General features: G+C 39.5%; 1 protein-coding gene across 3 annotated transcripts in view; it reads right to left on the reverse strand.

The window, feature by feature from the left end:
• ncor1 (nuclear receptor corepressor 1) overlaps window positions 1–18,423 on the reverse strand; it is a 51,560-nt gene that overhangs the window by 28,708 nt on the left and 4,429 nt on the right. For all 3 annotated transcript variants that reach the window (XM_046038913.1, XM_046038912.1, XM_046038911.1), the window contains exons 3-15: window positions 17,002–17,096; window positions 16,542–16,749; window positions 16,018–16,194; window positions 14,768–14,881; window positions 13,051–13,107; window positions 12,845–12,897; window positions 11,452–11,518; window positions 9,740–9,912; window positions 8,377–8,467; window positions 7,921–8,099; window positions 7,704–7,758; window positions 7,149–7,250; window positions 324–454 (exon numbers count right to left, since the gene is read on the reverse strand). In XM_046038913.1, the coding sequence (XP_045894869.1) occupies window positions 324–454; window positions 7,149–7,250; window positions 7,704–7,758; window positions 7,921–8,099; window positions 8,377–8,467; window positions 9,740–9,912; window positions 11,452–11,518; window positions 12,845–12,897; window positions 13,051–13,107; window positions 14,768–14,881; window positions 16,018–16,194; window positions 16,542–16,749; window positions 17,002–17,096 (1,502 nt within the window). The remainder of the gene's footprint in view (window positions 1–323; window positions 455–7,148; window positions 7,251–7,703; window positions 7,759–7,920; window positions 8,100–8,376; window positions 8,468–9,739; window positions 9,913–11,451; window positions 11,519–12,844; window positions 12,898–13,050; window positions 13,108–14,767; window positions 14,882–16,017; window positions 16,195–16,541; window positions 16,750–17,001; window positions 17,097–18,423) is intronic.

The raw sequence follows: 18,423 nt of genomic DNA on the forward strand, positions 1-18,423 counted from the left end.
ACACACACACACACACACACACACACACACCAGACAAGTAACTGTACAGGGTCATTGGCGTATCAAGGGTATAATACACGATAATACTACTTGGCTTTCAAATACCAATGTGTCTTTTGAATAAGAGCATTAAAATAAATCAAGATTTATACAATGATGTAAATAATAAAGTGAAAGCACTGAAGCATTATGTAAGACATTTAACAAACAAACCTTTTTCAGAATTATTACAGTGTGTGGATCCAAGATCCAAGTTGAGGGGAGTTTCAACAGGGCCTAATGGACTAGAGTGACACGAGGACAAACAACTATTCACAACTCACCTAGTATCCTCCTTTTCATCTTTCTCTTCCTCGTCCTTCTTTTCCTCGTCCTCTTTTTTCTCGGACTTCTCAGATTTGTCCTCTTCGTTTTTGTCGTCTGATTTGTCTTCTTGTGAGGGACGTGTTATTTGCTGAAGACAAAACACAAGGACATTGAAACATTAACAAAACTTTCAATGTGTAGATTAGTAAAAGTGACTTAGGTTGCTAGAAGTAAGTGCAAATCAAAAATACAAAGCAGAGAATACTTTTCAGTCCTTAGTAATGTCGATGCTTTAATTCAGATGCAATACATTTTAAAACATGTGTTTTTCTACAAAAGACCCTATCCACTGTATCTTTCACCAGCCTGATGCTACTTTACTATGGGAGAAAAAAAAAAACAACCAAATACTTAATCTTTATACCTGCCTCATACCCTTACTCTTAACTACACCGAGATTTATACACTTTAATGCCTATTGTTGTGTCTATTGCTTGATAGCATCCAGCAATAGACTTGTCTCTGCCTGCCTGCCTAGCCCTGTGAGCCCAGAGGACCATCTAAAAGTGTACACCAGAAGATGGGCCTAAATAGTCTGCTTAAATATTCAGTTTGATAGACAGACCAAGGCAGGTCAATGGCAGACATGCATGCTGCCAACTGGTTATTAGACTTACTGCTTTAAAACTGCACGATTTTCTCAAAACTAACAATACAACAAATATAAAGAAAATAAAACTAAAGACTAGTTAGAGGAGGAAAAGTCTAGTCGTACACCCTGTGCAGATAGGTTTAAGGCTATGCCATAATTTGATGATCTTTATATTGCCCAGCATCTACAGAAACATAAGAGACCCAAACAAACCATATTGCAGATACTGTTCACTGATCGGTCTGCCTTAATTACAAAATGAAGAAATCTGGAGTGTGGCCAGTTCTCGTGCCTCATTTTTCTCAGTTAACCCCTCAAAAGAGAAAAAGATTTTACCATGAGACTTGTTATGAACTGTACATCACACTGCAACAAATAAAAATGAAGTTGAATGTAGAAAAGATGATGAGAAGGGGAGAGATGTTGAGTTCAGATACATATTGCCTACATGAGTAGAGTGAAAACATAATTCAAAAGTGCATTTTTAAAAAGGTCCGACATAGTGATTGAGGACAGAGCAACATTCTTTATCATCACTGCTGGCGCGGTAACCACAAAAAGCTTCCTCCTGCCTGTTCCATGAAAGCGCTGTGCTGGAACAAGTCGGGCTATGCCAAGCCAAACATCCCATGCTGGTACCAGATGGGGCCAAGGAATGTGCTTCACTCAATGGTAAAGAGAGGGAAGACAGGGGTACAAAAAAAAAAAAATATAACACAGGGTTGTGGCCATCTGTCTATTTTACAACAACGTGGTTCTGCACACGAGGAGTCTGGCTGCCATATCATACAGTAAAGTCTGATACACAAGTGCTTGACAACTCCACAAAAAGAGGCAGAAAGCGACCGTCTCAACAGTTTGCATTAGTGGCTGCTCTAGCCAATAATTAGAGGGAGATTGCCTTCTAGTAGTGGAACTACGTGACTAGCAAACTCAAATCTACAGTATTTGAAAGAAAACTGCATGTGACGCTGTGTTTACCCCATACACTATTCAGTTTACAGCCTCCCCTTGATGCGCCTTAAATCAAAGAAGACAAAACTTAAAAACATGTGATTCGTGGTTGTTAGCTGCTTATTTGTCAAAACATTGCATTTGATGCAGAACAGGTGTCTTATTTCTACATGTGATGGTGACAGTGGCGTCGCCAGTGTTTCAAAAGAGTATTAACCCATATTTAGAATACTGCATACTAAAAGGATTGGCATTTTCATGGTAAGAATATTTTAGAAGTGTTCTGATGGTTCTACAGTACAGTGTGATGATGCAGCTGTACTGTTCAAAAGCCCTGTAGATTCAGAGCTCAGATTGCAGGTTGATGTATGCAGAGTGGAACACGTCAAACTTGGATTGGGACTTAAAACTCTTGACTCATTTCCTGCCTGCAGTAGTCTGAGAAGCATGTTTTGGCACTTGACAATTCAGAGACCTTTTTTGCAGAGGAGACCAGTCTGTTTTAGGCCAGAGTTATTCTCCCCATACATGTCCTTCAGTGGGATGCTGTTCTGGTTGGGTCAGGGAGCGCTTGTGTTTGCTTTGGAGGTGGTCGGAGAACCGTGGCATTCCTGCCTCTTCTACCAAACTGCGTAAAAGAGCCTCTACACAGATGTTCTCCTAAAGTCAATGAGGCCCTGTGGTTCTGTGGTTCTTCAGTGTTTTTAAATGAAGCTCTTTCCTGACCTGGCTTGAATATTTTGAGAGTTTTAATTTCTCCCCTCTTTTGCTGATTCACAAGAGCTGTTTGATTTAGGAAATGACAGAGCCACAAGTCAATTTTCCCCTTCCTACCACAGAACTTAGGCCACCAGAGGAATCTCACTCTCGCTTCAAGCAGTTTCACTGCAGGAATAGGAAATTAAAAATCTACTAAATTGTTGCTATGCATAACCTCTATTGCAATTCATCAGTTTTTGCCATCATCCAGTGACACAGTTACTCAAAAATAATTGTGTCTCTTGAAACATTTTAAATCACAGATGAACAGGAACTAAATGTAAACAAATACAACAGCAGCATTTTTATGACATGATATACAGCTCACACTCATTTTGAATAAATCTAGCTGATGGTAACATGAATCTCTGTGCAATCATTGCGAAACCATTTACTGTCAAAAATAAAACTAAAAAAGACAAGAAAGGTAAAATAAAGCATTAGCCACGGTTACCCTGGTTACTGGGAGCTCTGAAGGGGAAAGACTGCTCCTCATTGGTGCTACAAACCAATGACATCTTCATAACTGCTTGATAAACGTTACTGCCAAGCAATTAAGAAAGTGGCTCTTAAGGAACATATTGCTGTTATGGACCCCCATAGCAAAGAACAAATGTGCAAAGACTAATCCATATTTGCTCACCTTCTATGTGATGTGTAGCCAGGAGATGGCTACATTATGTTTCCAAGAAAATATGTCTACTCTACAAGTTATATTTTGTCTATCAGAACTTAATATTAACTCAGTATTAATTTCATAATATTTTGTAAGTTTAAATTTGCAAAACACTACCACAAAATTGAGCTTCTACCGCAAACACGTGCTCTAGACTTTTGTCAGTGTGACTATAATTCCTGCCCTGGCCTCCACTCACAGTTCAAACTCTTTACATTTATCTTCAGTTCTCCTAACATAGCTAATAGACAAGAAGATTTCTTTTTTGCCCTATTTATTGCTTATTGGCTAACAGCCACATCTCTTAAAATATGATTAAATAGCATCCTGGTGAACTAGTGCTGCAAGAGAACTAGGCCCCTCTCACATAACTGCAAATTTATGCTGTGGTGACTGGCCAACAGACTGGAATTAAAAAAATGTTTTTTTTCCACTGAAATAAATGTGAAAGTTACAGCATCAAGTTACAACATCACATAATTACTGAGCGACTACCCCTCCTTCAGTTCTACTATAGATAAAATATTTGCAAAAACACTAAATGCATGGAAATGCAAATGTTGGAAATTTACTTTACTGTGGAAAAAAGATTGTAACGTTGATACTTTTGTTGTTTTATGGGTGGAGCTATTCTCTGGCAGAGATATACAGATGCTGTGTTTTTGTCAGAGCAACATGAGCATGAAGACACTCATACACGACCAGGTATTCAAGGCGCAAGTTCTACTTATGAAAATAACCAATGAAGTTGTTGCAGACACAGTGGGGGGTGTAGCCTTTGTGTACTGTGAGCAGCAAACTGATTGCTGTATTTTTCTGTGTGTTCACATGTTGAGTCATAATATTAGTTTAGAGGTACTAAAGAGTTGTTAAGATTCAGCTGACATGTCGGACACTTAATTGTATGAAGCACATTTACTCAAGAAATGTTAATACAGCTGTCAGTGTGTCAAACACTTAATAAAACACTGCACTATAAAATTTGACATTTAAAACTAATTTCAACATTTTTATCTTCACAAAAAAAATCACTACCCCATAGCATAAATACATATGTACATGCATTCCACACAGCCTGGCTTGACAGTTAGATTAAAACCATGTCTGCACATGTCCTAGAAAAACTACCCTAAAATAGCTGAGTTTGACTGCCTACAAGCCTCAAGTAAATATGTAGGCTAAGAAGCGAACTGTCCAAGCAACAGAGCAATAAAAAAATACGACATACAAAAAGGAGAAGCTACAGGACAAGCGAAATAAAATCGGGAGTGTGGTATCAACTAAAAAGCAGAAACTGTGCTTTCAAAGCTGGTGACATACCTGCAAGCTCATTTGCTGGTCATAAAACCCCTTTTCTCTGCTATAAGCCACAGCTTACTGGTGTTGCAAATGTGAGTTTACCCTCCAGTACTTCCATAGCGGTGGTAACGGTAGCAGTAGAGGGGCAGGACAGCACCATAGCAGAGCTCCTTAGAAGGGCTGCCGGGCCACGGCTCGGCCGCACATATTCCGGGAAAGCGTGTCATCAGGCCGCTTAAGCCGCCCAAAGAATTGTCCATCTCACATGCACGAACTAATCTATGCAGGGTCACTCAAGGTAATCCCTGCCGAGCACTCCTCTTTGATTGGCACTCACAGCAGCACAGTGAGTTCTTTGGGCCTGTCAGATGGCTGGGCTGTACCAAATCAGCTACTTTAGAGAGGGGTGACTTTTTCTCTCTCTCTCTCTCTCTCTCTCGCTCTCTCAGAGGAACAGAAGAAAGAGGAAATGGAAAATGAAAAAAAAACACCAACAGCACACACTCAGCGGATAAGCTGCCAGCGCTGACTCTGTCTCGCTGAGGGTTGTTTCACTCACTCGCCCTACATTCCACTGCTCTTGCTTTTGCTCACTCTGTCCTCTTCCTTCCTTCTCTAATGACTCACTCGAACTGCAGTAGTTAAGTCACACCAGTAGCTTGGAAAATCCACTACATCCTGATATGCATTACTCCAAACACCAAAAAAACCAAACATAAAACAGTACTCACTATGTTCTCATCAACCACAAGATGGTTCTTACATCAACTTCATGTGGCAATCTTTGGAAAACCTATGTTTTTTATGTAATTTTTGCAGGGGTAAAAACAAAATTGCATGAACACAGATAGCGTTCTCCCCAATCAACTATCATTAACTCACAAGCTGCCAATACAGAAAGACATTTTTCCACACTTACTTGGCACTCAGAACAGAAATGGAAAAATCCTCTCAACTGCTGGTGGGTCCATACTATGAACCAAAAATGTAATGGCAAACTAGAGGTGAATCACCCATGAAGAAATTGTACCAGTCACTTAGTAAAGTGAGAAGAACTGTCTTTGTGTTCAAGATGTAAACCTCCCATGTAAAGCAACAGTCAACAATCAACCCACTGTGTTACACAATAGATATACTCGACACAGAATGTCCTGTACAAGGACTGCGGCATCAATGAAGTAGTGAAAAGCCCAGCAAAGAGACAACATCCACTAGAATAAGTGAAATCAATATTTAATGTCAGCCAGCGCAGGGTTGGGAGTTCTTGGGAGAATCTTTTTGTACTGGATTTTAGTGCAAGACAACAATTATATAAAGCCCTGAACACCAACACAAAGCTGTCACTTTGGCATCTAGAAAGTTCACATTCCAGGTTTGACAGTGATTGCACACTGAGGCTTTAAAGGAAGGTGACTGAATGTCCTGGCCTGACCTTTTGTTTCACTGTGTCTATACGAGCAGAACACGGCAAATCACAATTATGTGTGTGTAGTTTTTAATGGATTTGAAACAGGGCTGCAACTAACAATTATTTTCACTATCGATTAATCAGCTGATTATTTTCTTGATTAATCGAGTACTTCTTTGTGTCTATTTAGTGTAAAAAAAATAAATAGAAATTCCTAAAGCCCAAAGTAAAGCAGCAAATCCCCAGAATTAAGAAGTTGAAACCAATGAATACTTAAAGAATAATTACTAAATTAATAAATTTTCTACCAATTACTAAATTAATTGTTTCCACTCTAATTTGAAAACCATTACTCAATAATCCAAATCAAACAAGACTGATGGTTTATGGTCACAATGGAGGCTATTACAAACCAGAAAACTAAATTGTCAGATAGCTTAAAGAAAGAGAACACCTTGCTAATAGGTTATCCTCTAAATGGTTTGGCCATTTCAGGCCAGAAACAAATGATAATTTACTGGGAGCGACAACATCAGTTTTTGTAATCCTGGACATGTCTTCTTGTATGCAAACTCCCATTTGTATAATTAAACGATCTATGTAATCTATATTTGACTGTATTTAGAGACGTATTCATATATTGTATCTTTTACATGCTTAATGGTAATGCATCTTTGGAAAACAAGCCAGTCAAACTGTAGCCATTTTTTAATAATCCAATAGTTGCTTGCATGCAACTCAAGAAAAAGGGTTCCCCCCTCTGCTTTCAGTTTCGCTCACCCTGACTCATGAATAGTGCCAGCAATACTACAGAAAGGTGTGGCTCATGTGTGATATACTGTATGTGGTAGACATACTGTAAATCTGTCACACACAAAATGTGCTGCCAGTCTGACAAGACATGAAACAGATGTAGCAAAAGAGTCAGACAAAACTAATACTGCAAACTCAGCAGGTATACCACCTGGAAGAGATGTTTAACCCCATGTAAATACTTATGTTTTTGTAAAAAGTTTGGTCAGATCTAAGATGTTAGACAAAGAAGAAATGAGCAGGACAAACTAAACACATATTTAATAAAATCTCAGGTTTACCTGGTTCCTTCCTCTCCGTCTTCCATAGTTACGCCTCACTAGCGTCTTGTAGTTGTGGTTCTTCTTGGTCAAGTAGTAGTAAAGAACACAGTCAGCAACACACTGAAACAAGAAATGGCATGCTATTATAACATAACATATGACACTGAAATCGGAGACAACATATTCAAGCATTTACCATCAAGAGGGAAAATTTATTAAGTGGATTTATATTCAGCCAATGGATGAAGAATTATGGTATTAAGTGCAGAGGTTTTAATATTGTTGTTTATTATGAACGGGGGGGGGGGGGGGGGGGGGGGCTTCACTTGTAGAAAATATACTTAATATAAATGCTTAAAAAATGACGAATGCATCATTATACCTGCAGGGCTTTATTACAAAATGGAAATCTATTTATATTTTACCAGTTTTATGGTCTTGACTCCCAATAGAGTTTTGTGTTTTTGACTTTGGGAGAGTTCATCTTTAATGTGTTGCCCAAAATATCAACACATTAAATCTTGCTGTACATTCCAAAAATGTCCACTTATGAAAATACAAGAAAAACTTCACCTTTCTCTCCAGATACGAGGCAATCAGGCCAAAGTTCTTGGGGTGTTGCACAAACCTGGAAGGAGACACCTGTTATTCATGTTCCAAAGCCAAAAATATATCAATAAATATAAGTCCAAGGTGGAAGTAAGGCCTATAAAAGCATATCTGCATGACAGACTTACAGGGAAAAACTGTGACCCAGACATCTTGTGCTGCCATAAATACAAAAACTTACTTCTCCTTAAAGATCTCCTTTTCGTGTTCGGTCCAAACATTCATAAACTGCCGGGCTTTGTACACCTTCATTGGGTCATCCATCAGGCCGTTCATGTTAATAAACTTCACTCGCCTCTGCTCAGAGTCGAACATCATGGGCGGGATGACTGACAACTGTCTCATCTGTTTCTCGTTGTTCTGTGGAACATAAACAGGGAAAGCGGCCACAGTTCAAATCCAAAGACACAGAAACAATCTTTCAGCTTATGGAAATGTGCTCCCTGCCTAAGTGACTTTTGTAGACAGTACACCATCTTGAATATATATATGTATAAAGTGCAATGCTACAAAGACTTCTCCTTAAAAACACTAACTGTGACACTTCGATTTGGGCTGTTGTCCTCTAGGTATGTAGTGTATATGTAATGTGTATTCACATCTACACCTTTAAAAAGGCACTGCAGATAGTACCCACCTCCTGCTCAGAAAGGCCATCTATGATTTCAGAAATCTCATGCTCGCTTCTTGCAATTGTTGCAGAAAGACCAGTTCCTCTTTGTCCAACCCTGCAGAAAACAGGAACATAGTGTGTTACAAATGTATTTTATATGTCACATTAAATTTGCATGCTGTGCAAAGACAATATCAGTTACATTCCATTCTTTTCATAGGAAAAGGTTTCCAAGCTTTCATGGCTTATTCACAGTTGTTTCTTTTCCAACCAAAACCTGAGTCAAATTGTTAATATGAGCGACAGGAAGCTCTGTTAACAAACAGAAACATTGTACCCATTATTACCCATACCATTATTAAGGAATAAAAGAGTCTCTCTGACCAGTTATTACTTGCTTCCTCCGTCACGCTCTACCAGTCTGTATAAACTGTGCTGACATGCAAATTCTTACTTGGAGATTTCAATGAAAGCAAAATGTGTCAGTGCCATGAACAACCAGATGCTGGACCCTTACCCTGTCTCCCACCCTTCCTAAAGGCACCCAGACAGCCAGTGTCTCTGCCCAAAGTAGGCCACCACACACCAACTAGTGTCCTCCATTTAGGTGATAGCTGAACAGAGATCTTAAAAAGGAAGACAATTGTAGCTACAGGTTTTGTCAACATTGTTAATGCATCAAAAGTTTACTAGAGCGATTATGACTTCTATAGTCCCACCTTCTTTGATCACCTCCTTCACTGTTTTAAACAAAAAGTTTGTACTTCAGTTATTTGAGGTGATGTGCACAACCTATTGCTAGCAAAAAGGCCACTGCTGTAAGAAAAACAAACAAAAGCTCCCTATGTGTAAAGCATCATTGGGACTCGTGAAAGGTGCTATGAAAATACAAGCTGTTATCATAATCAGTTTATTCCACTTTAGGCTTCCATTTTGTCCTATCTGGGAGTCTACTCCCAGGCAGAAAAATCTGATCTGTGAAAAGAAACAGTGCTGGGAAATAACGACAGATAGGAATGCAGTTAATCTCCTTCTCCCAGCCAATTACGTGTCTGCATTACAGCTGCAACAAATACTCGATTAACTGACGGACGGAATTCTGAGCAAAAATCCTAAAAATAAAAACTATTTAAAAATCATCTTGTTCCAGCTTCTAAAATGTCAGTATTTGCTGTAATTTGAAGCCTTGGCCTGTATGAAAACACAGTACAACCTTTCCGGTGGAATGAAATACATGCTATGGAATAGAGGAGGAAGTCTGTAAAGCTAAATTGTGATTAGTATCAGTGTGCTTCTGAACCAAGATCCAATCTCAGGCAAAGGTATATTGTACCACAAAGAGGGTATAATGTCACCATGTTGACCAGCCACAGGTAAAGACAATTACCTCTGGAAGCGCTCCTGCTGCTCTCGCTGCTTACGGATCTCAGGGAATTGCCTTTCATAGTACTCCCGTGTTCTGCTCTCCTTGGCTTTGCGTCTGGGGTTGTTCTCCATTCGCTCCACCTTCTTCTCCCACGCTTCCATCAGCTGGTCATAGCGCTGGCAGATCTTCTGTTCCTGTGTATACAGCATGGAAAATACTCTATCAGGCGTGGGCGTCAATCCAAAAGACGTTCTTGGCAATGCAATGAGCCAGAAGATCCACAAGGAATATATATATTTTAGATATCTTGAGGGAGCTGATATTTTCATATCCTCAAATAACAGCCGTCACCTGCATCTGCACTGTAATCTTTAAACTGCTGACTTTAATACACACAAAAGGTCATTGAGATCTTCGGTTAATATAATGTTACACCAGTATAGGTCACTTAAAATAAAGGCTATTTTGAAAAAAAAAAAAAAAAAAAAACACCTCATATACACCTTGTCCTGAAAAACAAATGATCCCAAATGAGCTCTGTTCAGATGCAACGGATAGACCTCAGTTTGTTGGAGGTACAGTAGATTTAATCTGCTGTTAGGACACTGAGCAAAGCATCTCTAATTCCTATAGTCTGCAGGTGAACATGGACGGATCAGTGCATGTTTTCTTTTTGTAAAAAAAAAACAAACAAAACAGACAGGCTGCAGAAACTTTAAGTGAGAGCAGAGTTGAGAGAGTACATGCTGTTCAGGAACTGGCTGTTTGTTGTGGGTTTGTCTGTCTTTTACATGCCTAATTCAGTGTCCTGAACCAGGCACAGTTTATTCTGATGCAACAATTCCTCTTATGAATAGCTTTCAGAAGTTCCTTTCAATTTTTTTTAATTTAGGGACAGACACCGTTTTTTACTGCTAAAATGAATACTTTTACTGTACCAAAAATTCAAACTCAAACTACTTTCCAGAGGTGTACGAGTTAAATGTTTAGTGGAGATATGGAAAGACTCCTGCATTGGGAGTACAATACAGCCAAGTTTCCACTCTCTGCAGCAAAGGACAAACAATTCACCTTCCTCTTGGCATGAGGCCATGTGCACTCTGCCATTGTTTCAGAGTCCAAAAGGTCTGTCTGACCATGAGAGGGAGAAGCCAGAGAAAGGTGGGACTGACTGAACTGACTGAAGTGTTTCAACATGGGGTGAGATATTAAATTGCTGGTTACTGATAAGAAAGACTGAGAGACAGTCGTTTGGCCAGCCTATTTCTCAGATCTGTTCTTTGATGTGATATTTATTATTATACTGCATATAAAAGCAATTCTTCACCCACACAATACTTTGCAACAAACGGGGGAAATCAAGGCATTTCCTGTACTGTAAATACATCAGTGCATTATTTTTATTAGCCATGCTAGCAACACGGCTCGAGGGATGGCAATGTCGGTCAGTCGGTCCACAAGTTTGGCTAAGGCTGAAATATCTCAACAACTTCTGGATATTGAGCGTGTCAATTTTCTGTAGCTTTAAGCAAAAAGGGAAGACACCACATATCAAAAGCTTTAACAATCCCAATAATAATATTTCCTCATGTCAGCTGAGGTCATCCGAGTGCTGGTATGATATGACTTTTACACTGACCATAGGAATTAGTGGTGGCGCGAATGTTGTGTGCAGAGCACTGGCATGAATACCTGGAACTTCCACTATACTTTCATAACACAAGGACACTTACCCTTTGTTTACGAGCGTGGTTCCTCCTCTTAAAAAATAAAATCAGCTTCTTCCTCATGACTTGGTTGCTAAAAGAGAACAACACTTATTCAGTAAAATGAAGATATTTCTATGTTCATTAGCAAAATTATTGTGGTATTTACCAAAAAAGCATACATAAGTGTAATTCATTTAAAAAAAAAAAAAGGAAAAAAAAACTACTATTTATTTATAGCAGAGAAGATCCAGTCAGTACAAAACCAAGAGTTAAGTCATCATTAGTAGGATTGTACTAAAAAAAAAAAAAAATAACACAATATATATAATTCCTCTCAATCATCACTTATGATCCACTAGAAGTGTGTCTGTATCAGCAGAGACTCATTTTGACTTATTTTCCTGTGTTTGGGATGTTTCTGGGCGTCAACCTTTGAGTGCGAGTTTGGGACTATAAAAACGCAGCGACCAGGTTACATTGCCGTCTACGTCTCTCTCCTCTGCTCTCTGTCTGTGTCATGGATGTCTCTCCAGCATTGGCACAGCACTAAAACTAAGCGCGGCTATGCGAGACCATGTATGTATACAGAGCTGCAGGTCTGTGACCTTGCAATGTGGTTCCTTCCAGCAGGGTTTAGAATGTAACAGCCGTGAAAACATTGAAAAAAAAATTTTTTTTTTCTGATTCACTGGTTTGTAAACGCTAATGCCACTCCCTCTCTTCATTCCGACGCGCTGTATTTCTCTCGCTTGTTGAGCCAGGCCCAACTTCGAATCATGTATTTTTACAAACAGAAACTGACGAATCCTACTCATTATGCTTTTAAGTACTTCCTTTAGCTAGTACAAGAACATTATTTGAGGGATAGCGCTTGATTTTCCAAACACCCCCACCAAAAAACATCAAGGACATTGTTTATTTTACTGTGGCGGGTATAAAATACTGAGAACTCTTCTGTTTACACATGATGGTAGCTGTGGGGAGAGAATAAAGAGAGAGCTGACCCTGAGTGTGTGTCCTGTACAGCAGATTCCCACAGAGGTGGTCCCTGTACTGATAAAGACTGAGCCAGATGGGCCGCTCTCATGGTACAGACTGATAAGGATTTGAACCTAGACAGCCTGGCCTTCAACCCCAAACACAACCCTACTTTAAACCCAGACACAGATACGTTCTTTCACTTCCTTTCTCAATTACTCTGCTTGGAGTCAGTAGGGCAACTCAGTCGGGTGACTCAGCAATGAGATTAGACAGAATTATCAGCTGGATTTATCTTGCTGAGGTCTGCATTACCTGCAACACTTTCCTCAGCTGTGATGTTTCCTATCCTGTTAGTGTGGCAAGCACCATGTCTTCTACAGTGTGCTTGCACTTTGCAAGGCTGACAGAGGTTCATGAAATAAGTGTAGATACTCACGTCTTGATGTTATCATGATACACCTTTGTGTCTGATGGCTGATTGTACAGGGGCTAAGAAGGGAAAAATGAGACCAGGAACACGTAGTGGATTAATAATTAGCTATAAGGCAAGCAGTAATGTCTAACCTACTACTGAGCTAGCATTACCTCTTCCTCAAAGCTCATGCAAAGGCAAAAAATATTAGGAACAATTTAATCACATACCAGCTCAACCTTAGGACCAAGACCTTCCAGTATTTTATGGGCCTCTTCAGCTTTTTTCTAGAAAAAAGACCAAGCGTTAAAATCTGTATTTCATACTACAACTTGAGCAGAGCGAAAAACAAAACATTTTCATCTGGAAAAACTGCCCATCTGAATATTATCTGGGAGTTATGCTCAATGAAATCTCTCTCTCTGTGGTTACAGCATAAACAGAAGCTTCAAATTACCAAAGTAGATAAACATGGCCATGCATTGTTTAAAACATTTTTACAGCAATTTCCAATTAAAATTTCTCATAACTGATTCCGATATTGATCAAGGGTGTGATCTGTAACATGAAAAAGGGCAAATATTCAGGAAACCTATATATTAGATTAAAAATAAACTTACGCAAGTCCTTATTATATTTTGCTTGTTTTTAGATGCATTTAATTTGCTGAATTGACAAACATTACATTTCAAAAGTGAGCAGCAGCACCAGCCTGAAATGAGCGATAACAAAAAATTAAAAATAAAATTGGAAGAAAGAATGTTCATGATACAGCAAAATGAATAGGGTTGGCAACAACAATTTTCCTGACTTATTCAAGATCATCAGAATGATACTGAATAGCTTTTGATTTTTCCTTTTCAAAAGTCTACTTCTTAAGACTGCAACAATCACAGCTGTCAGACAAAATGCTGTGCAGTGCTGCAGCAGCTTGGCAGCCTAAAGGATTAATGGCTGACTGAGAAGGAAGGCGTGTCTCAGAACTCTCCTACCACAACACTGTCTGATCGACATGAACTACAGTAACCTCCGTAAACACACACTCACTCGCCTATCACTCAACTGAAATAACAGACAATGCCTCGACTGTTTGGGGGACTTTTTTGTGTTTGTTGTATTTTTTTTTTAATTATGAAATGACCTAAAATTTTCTTACACTGCAGTAAAAACATGGTTACTTTCTAACACTAATACCTGCAAAACATTAGTAATGCAAAAACAATAGAACAACCCAACAGCAGACTTTAATATTATTTCTGAAAATTAAAACTACGACAGGGATGAGGATACTCGTGAAGAGCTGAGCCATGAGCAACCACAAATGTTCAAGCCATATCTTGTCATGTAGACTGTTTTTTGCCAACTCTGTGGCAAAAATATTGCATTTCCTATATTTGCTGCTCCACTATAAAGCCTCCCACTGCCGGTGGGCAACTTAAATGTGAAGCAGCAGCAGCAGCAAAAGTTAAGTTTGCATCAGCAGTAACTAATCACAATTCCGGTGCAGCTGAAAGCGATCAGTAAACAGTCAAACTGGGCTGATATTTAAAAGTACAAAACAGGCACATAGGAGTGAAACTAAACTCCAAACCACAGAAATTCAGTTAGAGGCTACACTATGAACTGAGAGCTTAACACAGACAGAGTTAAGCCATCAGTTTAGCGAAATGACTTGGTTTGAGGGAGGAGACTGTCACTGGTTAGGCGTGGTGGTGATGGTTATCCCTTGCTGTGAGAAACACGTGTTCTCAGATTGGCGTGGCTCTGCAGGACCCATGCCGGGCTGGTGGAAAAACAAAAGTAATCTCTTCCAGCTTTGAGGATGCACAGAGATAACACACAAAAGAATAGCTGCAATTTTTTGGAACACAAACAAAATGACCAAGAGAAACTGAGGAGAACCAATGCTTGTTCAGTGTGTTTTAGGGTGTGCAGCAGATGACTAACCCTGTTCTCATCGTAGATGATCTGGACTATGCTGCGGTGCTTGTGCTCCACTGGGGGAGGGGTCACTGGCTTTTCTGGCTCCACTGGCTTCGCCGCTTCCTCCTCCAGTTGTTGCTAAGAAACAACACCAACACAAAACATTTTGACCTATAACACCCAAGCAAGGAAAAACAAGAAGGGGGAAGGGGTGCTCCTTCCTTCTATACATGACACAATTAAACATTTTGTATTATTTTATCTGTATTCATTTTCAGATGGAAAAATGCAAAAACACAGACGCATGTACGGTGTGTTGATCTGATCTCAGCTTGTGATATCTGAGGCCAATGAAGGCATTATCATTATTCTCATCATTATTCTCTACAGCCTTGTTCAAGTATAGATTTTTTTTTAACAGAATGGAGGGTTTCTACCATTGAGGCCAATGTTGATACAGACAGACGAGCTGAATGGAAATGTGTTTGGTAGGTCAATGTTTACAAGTTAAAGATTATGTAAACTACCAGGTTACAGGGACGAGGTTAGGAGTTCCTGAAATACCTCGAATAAACAAATAAAAGCCTGAAAATATTGGGATAATGCAGTCTGAAAAACTGAGAAGTATTCTTTCCCAGTAAAGATCAGCTTACATTCCTATCTAATGAGACGGAATACCAAAAAAGATAGCAGCCACAAACTAGATTAAAACAAGCTAATCCAAATAGGACAATAGGCTGTAGCTCTAGAGATCTGTTTTTCAAGAGCATCTTATTGGGAAAAGACACACATCAGATGATGGACATAAAGATGTGTAAAAGCATCTTATAGCACAGGTGAATTGCTTTCAAACACAGATGATGCAGTGCAAAGTGCAACCTAGTGCTCCGTGTGCTGATTAAAACTCCTCACTGAGAAGACAAGCTAGCCTGCAGGGCTAAGCCTCCTGAGCCTCTCACCAACACTGAGTACAGCCTGTTAACATTAACACCAGAGAGACTGAACACAAGTTTCTCAAGGAGGGAAATACACTGTCAAACCTGCTCTTACAAAATGTAATAATTACACTAAAAGATAAATCAACTACAATAATTTTACATCTACTATGGCAGCTTACAATTACACACATTTTATAAAAGCAACGAGCCATTTATGTTTGAGGTCTCCTCACTGGTATTCTAAAATTAGCGTCACTTCAGTCTTTCATGGGTTATTGCTTATTATTGTATTCTTGATGCATGCTCGGAGACAAAAGGTTTAGCTGCATAACCAACCTGCTTTTTCTTCAACTTGAAAATCTGCTGCTCCACTTTGGCAATCTCTCTGTCCACACGGTCCATACTCTGGATCAGCTCCTCCTTGGATAGTTTGGAAGGAGAAGTGTCCTGCTCTTCACCCATGTGTAGTGTAGGTCCTCCTGGGGACTCCACTTTGACAGTGAACTGAGACTCCTGGCAAAAACAAAACATTTCATTGAGCTTGCAAAATTCTACAGCACAAGATCTGTGCAAAACCAAATGATTGTATTCGGTCCCCACAGCCAGTGAGGCGATGTCAGAAAAGGTCATACCTTTTGGTGGTGACTGTTTCTACTTCCAGATAGTATCCACAAACACATGCTAACATTATAAATCACAGAAGTTCTTTCTCATTATGAAAAGAGGGCTATGAAAGTTCACAGGTGCTGTAAACCATAGTGTAGCAACGTGAGGTGCCACACTTGTATGGACAAAAACACAAATGAGATCAAATGTGACTTCTTGATTTGCAAAAGTAGGTGAAGAGGAACAGGGCCCACCTTTTTGACCTCCACAGTGGCTCTTAGACTGTCCTGTACTGTATGGGTTAAGGGCAGCACAATACCCCCAGCCATGGGAGGGGTGCGGGTCATTTGGGCCTCAGCAACAGTTTCCATGCGTGGGCGTTTAGCCTCCAAAGCCTCATGCTCAGGCTGGGCTGTGATGGAGTGAAACTGCTGTTCATAACCATGCCGTCTCTCTGGAGGCCTGAAGAATAGAAGTAAACAAGACATTTACAGACATATCAGCAGCTACATCCGGCTGTCTGGATGTATGATTCCCAAACTGTAATCTGGAGAGCGCATCCCTGAGGGACCACAAAAAGATAAACATCTCTACAATATATTCCCTAATATTAAAGAATTGAAAAAAAACCTTCATCTGGAGGGCACGTATGAGGATGCACTTATCGGTTAGATATTTAGGCAGCTGGCTGGACATTTGAAGTGAAGCCTTTACCTTTCAGTTCCAGGGTGGAATTCAGACAGTAAAGATGGTCTTCTCCGACCCTGTGGATCTTGCATGTGAGTCCGATAGTCTGGGACGGTGAAATCCTGAAGGTAAGAATTCCACACCACAAACAACTTTATAAAGCAATTTGATCAAGGTTACGACAGTATGATCGAGTAGAGGTCTGGATGTAATGCAATGGACAGGTCTGCTGACAGGAAAAGGAAAAGAAAAAAAACACAATATCACGAATTCCTCCAAAACTACAACTATAACAAAGCACTTAACAGATGCAGCAACCACACCATCCTTACAGCGAGGCAAAGTCCTGTCTACACCAGACAACACATCCATCTGATGCAACAGATACGCTTCAGCTTTAAAAATCAATACAGCTGTCTACACTGGCTGCTTCATTCAAGCTTTACAAACTAACTGTGTGACTGTGACCTGAAGCATCATTTTAGGCATCAAGTCTTTTCAAGGTGCATTTATTTGTCATTCTACAACACAGGACAGCACAATGTATCGTTATCAGCTGTCTGAAAGGCGTCCTGGTGGCCACTGACCATTTATTAGCAATGTCCATTGCCAACCAGTAGCACTGCTCCTATCAGGCTAACTAAATGAATTTTATTTATGTCAAGAAAATTGATTCAAACCTTTCAGTACTCCAAAGCTTTTAGAAAAAAAAAAGCTATTGGGTAAAGAACACTTAAATGTTATCAACACAGCGTGACCTCTAAACAAGCAAATGCAGTTACAGGAAACATTTCCAAACTCCAGTTGTTTCCCCAGATTTAGGCAAACAATCCAAATGCCCAGAAACGTACTTTTGACAGTTTTCTGTGAAAGTAAGCTTCTAAGTAGTATGTCATCCAAAAACAAACATTATCCAATATTCACAACAATCAAATGACCATGCAACTGGAAATTGAGGTGAAATTAAATACTACAAACTTTATAGAGATGTGACTGAACTGAATACTGTGTTCAGTATTGAGACCATGATTATCATTATTATTTATTCATCTTAATTTGACAAATCTGTTATGTTACAGTTCACATAAACCTATGAACATGCCTCAAATGTACAAGTAAAATTTCTTTCTTCACATAAAAATGCACGTCTTATTTGAGTTCAAATATTTGTAAAACCAGATTCAATAAAAAAAAAAAAAAAAAAAAAAAAGAATACTAATGCAACCACGGCAAGCAAGTCATCGAAAAATCAGTGACATTTCACTTGTTGGTTGTCTACATAGTGACAAATTCTGGTAACTGAGAGCCCTTAGGCTAAAGCCGCACCGAACACGCGGCCTCCAACTTGTTTTCTGTGTTAAGCTGCAAATCTGTTGCGAAGAGGTGCGCAGACACACGTTACCTATTCATATTAACCGCCAACCCAGGTTTAGTGTGCAGCCCTAACAA

Source organism: Micropterus dolomieu, linkage group LG23 (genome assembly GCF_021292245.1).
Source record: "Micropterus dolomieu isolate WLL.071019.BEF.003 ecotype Adirondacks linkage group LG23, ASM2129224v1, whole genome shotgun sequence".
NCBI classification, from domain to species: Eukaryota; Metazoa; Chordata; class Actinopteri; order Centrarchiformes; family Centrarchidae; genus Micropterus; species Micropterus dolomieu.